At 36.8% G+C, this 7,660-nt stretch overlaps 1 protein-coding gene across 1 annotated transcript; it reads left to right on the top strand.

Moving 5' to 3' along the window:
• The first annotated feature begins 1,122 nt into the window (after positions 1–1,122).
• LOC145715862 (disintegrin and metalloproteinase domain-containing protein 32-like) lies at positions 1,123–6,367 on the top strand. The gene is made up of 3 exons (XM_081811024.1): positions 1,123–1,212; positions 4,830–4,901; positions 5,107–6,367. Exons 1-3 carry the CDS (start codon positions 1,186–1,188, stop codon positions 5,275–5,277), a joined length of 270 nt encoding a protein of 89 aa, XP_081667150.1. The 5' UTR covers positions 1,123–1,185; the 3' UTR covers positions 5,278–6,367.
• Positions 6,368–7,660: the final 1,293 nt, after the last annotated feature.

Here is a 7,660-nt window from a genome sequence, read left to right as displayed (position 1 = left end):
GCCCGGTCCTGGCTTAGTAATCTGCTCCGGTTTGCTCTCTGGAGCTTTTGTTCCTTGCAAGCTTTCCATACAGCTTTGGAGGACAAGAGTGGAAATGGTCGCCTCCCAATCTTCCACCCGGAGGAGCCGAGAACTTAGGGCCCCGCTCCTCAGTGCGCCCCCAGAGAAAAGCGGTCAGTCACTCCCGTCTCCCTCGTCTCTGGCTGCACTCCCAGCTCACCTGGCCTGTGACCCAGCGTTTCTATCTCTGGCACCCGACTTGGTGTGGAGTCTCCAAACCCAGTAGATCCCTGCAGTGCATTGCCGCGCTGCTCCTCCTGGGAGAGGAATGGGAGTCTCCCCGGATCTGCCGCTTGTTGGGTCCCTGCTGGAGGAGCAGTGCCCTGACTGTGCCGCAGATCACAGTTTATGGCAACCCTGAGCTGAGAGCCCGCGCCTCGGCGCCATCTCTGCAGCCCGCTTCCCTGCTCCGATACCTGGGAGCTCTGCCGCACTTAGGCACCCCTGATCTTTCTGTGACCCTGAGGTTCCTGAGACCACACTGTCCCACGAGGGTTCCACCCCCGGCTTAGCCACTGGAGCGACATCCCTCAGCGGAGCCGACTTCTGAAAGTTCCGATTTTGTGCTCCCCGGCTCTATCACTTGCCAAAAGCAGTGGACTGAGGCCCCCTCCCCCGCCATCTATCCTCCCGAATATCACCTCGGATTCACTTCTCTGCATGTCCTACATTCCAAAAAGTGGTCGCTTTTCTGTTCAGAGAGTTGTTGCTATTCTTTTCTTTGATCTCCTGTTGAGTTCGTAGGTTTTCAGAATGTTTTGATCCCTATCCAGCTGAATTCCTGGGACCAGATGAAATCCAGGTCTCCTACTCCTCTGCTGTCTTGCTGCTCCCCGATCTTATGCATTCTTATCATGCACACAAAAAAGAAAATGGTCACTATGATGTTAATTGGCCTAATTATGACAATTATTTTCCTATATATATATATATATATATATCAAAACATCAAGTCTTTAACTTTAAATATATATAATTTTCATTAATTATACCTCAATACAGTGGAAAAATGATTTTAAAAGTTCAGAATAAACAATTTATGAAAGTTTTATGTGCTTTTAAGTGCCTTTTTCTTTTTTCTAGTCAGAATCAGCTGTTCCAGATTTAATTCCTCTTTATCTAGAAATGTATATTGTGGTGGATAAAGCTTTGGTATGTATTTTTCTTTTTCTTTGCTTTTAAATATTTGGTGTGAATGTATAATTATCCCTAGCTAGAAAGGAACTTAAAAATTCCAGTCTTTTTACTACATGTCGTAGAGAGAACAGTGGAAAATTTGCAAACTGAAAAACCAAATACTCAAAATTACATATTTCTATTAGAAATGTTTAATTTGAAATGTTTACATAAAAATCCTGGATAATAAAATTATTTTTAAGCTGGTACTTCACATCTTTAGGAACTCTTTCCATCTACAGTATTTTTTTAATGGTGATATTTTAAGTGAAAATCTCTAAGCTTTATTTTTTGTTTTTAGAGCTCTTGAAGAGCAATATGTAGCCTAGGGAATGTTTGTCCTATAAAGTTTTTATTGGCACATAAGTGATGACAGTATAACTATGAGAACTGCTTACATTAATGTATCAAGATTTTTTTTTTTGAGTGGTTTTTAAAGGTTCACCTGTTCTAGTGTATTGTTTACCTGGTATAAACATATTTCTAAATCCCTGATTCCCAAAAACTATTTGAGGACCTTTAAACTTCAGGACCTTGGGATGAGAACTTAGTTTGCACCCAATCAGGTGTGGCTTTATTTCCTCCATATTTCAGAGATTTCAGAAAACAGGGATAAAAATATACTTTCCAGGTTTTGTTCTGATATGAGCATTGTCACACCTCTGGAATACTACAGAGAATATGAATCAAACACATTATCAATTCTATTTGTAGAATTGTAGAGCTTGTCAGGAAGCCAGAGTTGAGATTCAGAGACAGATAGGATTTAGAGAAGAATAAGAAAATACTCGATTCATTAGAATATAGGGGAAAAGGACAAAGGAACATTTAAGAGAAATTTAAGATATTTATAATAATGATGACTAAATTTCCAGGGAATATTCTGGATTATAAAAATCATTTTTTTTTCAGAATTCTGTTACAAACTTTGAGAGTTGTTTTAAAAGCTTCTTGCCCAAATTGTCAGGTTTGCCAGGTGTACGATACTGATTAAACTTCCCTTTTCTATGTTTTTATACATATTTACATATTCTTTAATAAAACAAACATTGAGCCTGCTGTGGCATCTATGTGACTAGATGCTGGGCATATAAAGAAGAACAATAGTGATATTGTCTTCAATGACTTCCCCAATTTTAAATCCACAATTGCAGTCTAGTGAATTCAATGCTATGCTTGAAGGAAGCATATGGGAGTATAAAAACATGGTCCAATGATGGAGAAAGACATGGAAACACAGCTATAACCGGGGGTAGTATAAAAGCATGCAAGTAGGTATTTTAAAATGTGTTTTATTATTATTCATGTATGATGGGGCCAACAGATCAGGAGACAAAATTGCTGTTGGAGAGATAGTTTGTTATTCACAGTTCCCAAAAGGAGAGAGTATGCCACATCCTGCAGAAGCCACGTGGGGAAGTAACAAAATAGGTAAGGAGACAGAGGGAGCAAGGGGAAAATATGGGCAGGAGACCTGATTATGGTTTCTGTGGGAAAGAACCCTTGAGGCAAAGTAAACAGGTTTACGGTTGTCTAGCTTGAATAATTTCAGTGGGTTCTGGGATGTGGAGGTTGTCTCTAGTTGGCTCTTTGGGTGATTAGGGCAGGGGAATAATGGCATGGAGTGTGAGATTCTGATAAAGGAGGTGGTTGGGGGATGGTTTGTGGATTAGTTAGTTTGGATAATGAGGTGAGGGTGGGGCCAGGGAAGACTTGGTGCAAAACTTTTCCTTGCAAAGGCGCATAAATATGAGAGAAGTTTCTTAAAAAAAAAAAAAAGTTTAGTATGATTAATACATAGGGTTGAAGAAGGAAAATAGAAAGAGATAAATTGAAGAACTGATACAATATTTGGATTTTATCCTATTTATCCTATTTTATCCTATATCCATTAAAAAGATTTTAAACGGAGTGACAGGTTCATATTTTCATTTTAGAATCATCATTTTTGTAATAGTGTAGGGACTGGATTGCTGATGGGATAGTTGGAGACATTTAAGAGACCATTCCAGTAATCAAGTCAAACGTTTACTAGTTAGTAGTATTAGTAATAGAAAAAAAAATTTTTTTTAAGTTACTGCTGAGGTTGAATTAGAAGGACTTAAATTGATTTGATTTATCCTTCCACTTAATAAATTTATTGAGCATCCTGTAGATGCCAATTACTATTCTACTTTTGAGGATACTGCTGTGAACACAACAGAAAAAGTTCTGCTCTTATGGAACATGCAGTATCATAAATGTGGGAGGTCACAGATGATAATACCTTTAATTAAAGTAGTGGGAAGGTAGGTAGGAGAATGATGAGCTTCGTTTTACGTATGTTTCATTTGAGGGTCCTGTGGAACATGCAAGTGGTGTTATACTTAAGAGATTTGATTTATAGATATGGAATTTGACATTGGGACATTCCACAAAGCTTGTTTAGATTTCAGTATTTGTATATACACTAATTTGTGTGTGTGTAGGTTTGTGCACTAGGATCACATATGTAGCCTTGTGTAATCATTGTCACAATCAAGACACTCAAAAGAACCATCACTACAAGACTCTCTTACATTATTTCTTCATAGTCACATCCATTTCTCCCTACTTCCCAGGCTTCTTAACCTCTGGCAGTCACTAATCTGTTCTCCAGGTTTCAGGAATATTGCATAAATGTTATTTTGTAGTATATATCCTTTGGAGATTTTTTTTTTTTAAAGATTTTATTTATTTGACAGAGAGACACAGCGAGAGAGGGAACACAAGCAGGGGGAGTGGGAGAGGGAGAAGCAGGCTTCCCGCTGAGCAGGGAGCCCGATGCGGGGCTCAATCCCAGGACCCTGGGATCATGACCTGAGCCGAAGGCAGACGCTTAACGACTGAGTCACCCAGGCACCCCTCCTTTGGAGATTTTTTTAACACAGCATAATTTTCTTAAGGTTTATCCAAACTGTTTCATATATCAACAGTTTAGTCAGTTCCTTTTTACTAATGATCAGTATTCCATGATATGATTGTACTACAGTTTGTTTAACCAGTAAACCACTGAAGGACATATGAATTGTTTCCAGCTTTGGGCTAATAGGAATAAAACTGTTATGAACATTTATGAACATGTTTTTTGTGAGCATCGGTTTTGATTTCTTTAGGATAAATGCCCAGGAGTTTGGGGCGCCTGGGTGGCTCAGTTGGTTAGGCATCTGACTTGTGATTTTGGCTCAGGTCACCATCTCATGGGTTGTGGGATTGAGCCCCATTTTGAAGATTCTCCCTCTGCCGCTCCCCCCACTTGTTCTCATTCTCTCTCTCTTGAATAAAACTTAAAAAATATAAATAAATGCCAGGAGTGTAATTGTTGGGTCATATGGTAAGTATATTATTTGTTTTAAAAAAGCTGCTAAACTTTCCAGAGTGGCTGTACGATTTTACATTCCCATCAGCATATATGAGTGATCCAGTTTATATTCATTTTTTTAATTTGTTACGATCTTATTTTGAACTGTTCTAACCCCAAAGCAGCATCAAATTTCTGAGAGTAGATGGAGAGTATATTTCAAACATATTACATAACAGATTGTATTTAATTTGAAATTAATTTTGTTTTTCAGTATGATTACTTGGGCTCTGATAGCACGATAGTAACAAATAAAGTCATCGAAACTATTGGCCTTGTAAATTCGGTAAGTATTTTTCTTTTCATACTAGTTAGAAAAATTTATACTAGTTTTGAAATTATAATTTCCATTAACTTCACTTGGCATTTCTGAATAATTAAGCTATCTACACAAAACTGAGTATGGATTTGTCAAAGCATTGAATTAATTTCTTGGTTATTATAAAATAACATAAACATTAATTTTTCATGTATTTATCTCTTGTTTTTAGATGTTTGCCCAATTTAAAGTTACTGTTGTGCTGTCATCGTTGGAGATGTGGTCAGATAAAAATAAGATTTCTACAGTTGGTGAGGCAGATGAAGTATTGCGTAGATTTTTAGAATGGAAAAAGTTCTATCTTACTCTGAGGCCTCATGATATTGCATATTTATTCATGTAAGAATAATGTTTCAATATTCTTAGAAAGAAAACAAAGATCTGTGATAATGATGTAGCTTAATTTAGGGAATTTTTATTCATTGGTGACTATTAATACATTATGTGCTTCATTCAGGCCTCATATTCTCTTTCTGTTTGTCACTAAAACTTGCTAAAATTTATTTCTGTGCTTGTTAGCTTTTTACTAATGAGGAGACTGAGATTTCTAGAGGTTAAACAATTTCAGGATTCTTGGATCTAGTGGTGTCCTTCCAGTTTGAACCCACAGGTTTTAACCCCAGAGCCCATAATCTTAACCACTACCTAAAAAAATGGGATTTATGAAGTTTATATTTTTGTTATGAAGTTGGATCAAAGACTTGGGAAAGTAGGTTAAAAACAGTTTACCCTAATGAATTTTTTGCCTTATTTTTAAATATTAGTTTTTTTTGTTTTGTTCTAGTTTTTATTATGGAAAATTTCAAGCATAACAGCAGATGAGAAAGTAAAATAATGAATCATCATGTACCTTACATATCCATAAAACAATTATCAGCTTATGGCTAATTTTTTTCTTTTTCTCACCCCCTCAAGTTCAGTTCTTTTGAAGAAAATCCTATGTGTCATATTATTTACGTATCTCTGAAAGATAAGGATTCTTTAAAAAGTATTCACAATACCATTATCACACCAAAAAATGGCAATTCCTTAAAGTCATCATTTTTTAGTCAGGGTTCAAATTTTGCATATTGTCTAAAATATTTTATCTTACATTTTATAGTTGGTTGGTTCAAATCTGTATCCATGCAAGGTCCACACATTGCATTCATTTGATATGTCTCTTAGTCTCTTTAAATCTGTGGATTTCCTCTCTGTCATATTTTCTTACCAGTTTATTTGTTGAAGAAATCAATATAAGTTTTCTAATGATCAATTATAACTATATATTTTTAATTGAACTCATATAAAACTTAGTAGCAATTATAATCAGCAATATCTTTCAAAAAATCTGTATATACATATTTTTAAGTTGGCATGTCAATATTTCCTTTGCATATGTGGGATTAAAATTTTTCCCGCATCTCTGCCAACAATAAATGTTATTGCTCTTTCATTTTTTGTCAGCCTGATTAATTAATGTTAGTGCTATTTATTTATTCTTAAGTTTTAATTTTAATTTCAGTTAGTTAACAGTGTTATATTAATTTCAGGTGTGCCATATAGTGATTCAGCACTTCCATACAACACCAGGTGCTCATCACAAGTGTATTCCTCAATCCTCATCATCTGTTTAACCCATCCCCTCACCCACCTCCCCTCTGATAACCATCAGTTTGTTCTCTATAGTTAAGAGTCTGTTTCTTAGTTTGCCTCTCCCTCTTTTCTTTCCTATGCTCATTTGTTTTGTTTTCTAAATTCCACATATGAGTGAAATCATATGGTATTTGTCTTTCTCTGACTGACTTATTTTTCTTAGCAGAATATTCTCGAGCTCCATCCATGTCATTGCAAATGGCAAGATTTCATTCTTTTTTATGGCTGAGTATATATATACACCACTTCCTCTTTATCTGTTCATCAGTTGATGGGCAGTTGGGCTTTTTCCATAATTTGGCTATTGTACATAATGCTGTAAATATTGGGGTGTATGTATCCCTTTGAATTAGTATTTTTGTATTCCTTGGGTAAATACCTAGTGCAATTGCTGGATCATAGGGTAGTCCTATTTTTAACTTCTTTGAGGAACCTCCATACTGTTTTCCAGAGTGGCTGCACCACTTTGCATTCCCACCAACAGTGCAAAAGAGTTCCCCTTTCTCCACATCCTCGCCAACACCTGTTGTTTTTGTGTTGTTGATATTAGTCATTCTGACAGGTGTGAGGTGATATCTTATTGTAGTTTTGATCCTAATTCCCTGATGATGAGCAATGTTGAGTAACTTTTCTTTTCTTTCTTTTTTTTAAAGTTTTGAGTAACTTTTCATGTGTCTGTGGCCATCTGTATATCTTGTTTGGAAAAATGTCTATTCATGTCTTCTGCTCACCATGATTCACTGTTTGCAAATAACACCCAGTGCTCCATTCAGTACGTGCCCTCTTTAATACCCATCACCAGGCTAACCCATCCCCCCACGCACCTCCCCTCTAGAACCCTCAGTTTGTTTCTCAGAGTCCATAGTCTCTCATGGTTCGTCTCCCCCTCCGATTTCCCCCACTTCATTTTTCCCTTCCTACTAACTTCTTCTTTTTTTTTTTTTAACATATAATGTATTATTTGTTTCAGAGGTACATGTCTGTGATTCAACAGTCTTGCACAATTCTCAGCGCTCACCATAGCACATACCCTCCCCACTGTCTATCACCCAGCCACCCCATCCCTCTCACCGCCCACCACTCCAGCAACC

This window comes from Leptonychotes weddellii, unplaced genomic scaffold, assembly GCF_054177405.1.
Source record: "Leptonychotes weddellii isolate Sample4059 unplaced genomic scaffold, ASM5417740v2 HiC_scaffold_5132, whole genome shotgun sequence".
Taxonomy (NCBI): domain Eukaryota; kingdom Metazoa; phylum Chordata; class Mammalia; order Carnivora; family Phocidae; genus Leptonychotes; species Leptonychotes weddellii.
Note: the sequence above shows the minus strand (reverse complement) of the source record. Positions and strands in the feature narration are given on the sequence as shown.

Coding starts and splice junctions, on each gene's coding strand:
- LOC145715862 (XM_081811024.1), top strand. CDS start 1,186: ATGTATATTGTGGTGGATAAAGCTTTG. Junction 1,213..4,829: donor TTGTGGTGGATAAAGCTTTG/GTATGTATTTTT, acceptor TTTGTTTTTCAG/TATGATTACTTGGGCTCTGA. Junction 4,902..5,106: donor CTATTGGCCTTGTAAATTCG/GTAAGTATTTTT, acceptor TCTTGTTTTTAG/ATGTTTGCCCAATTTAAAGT.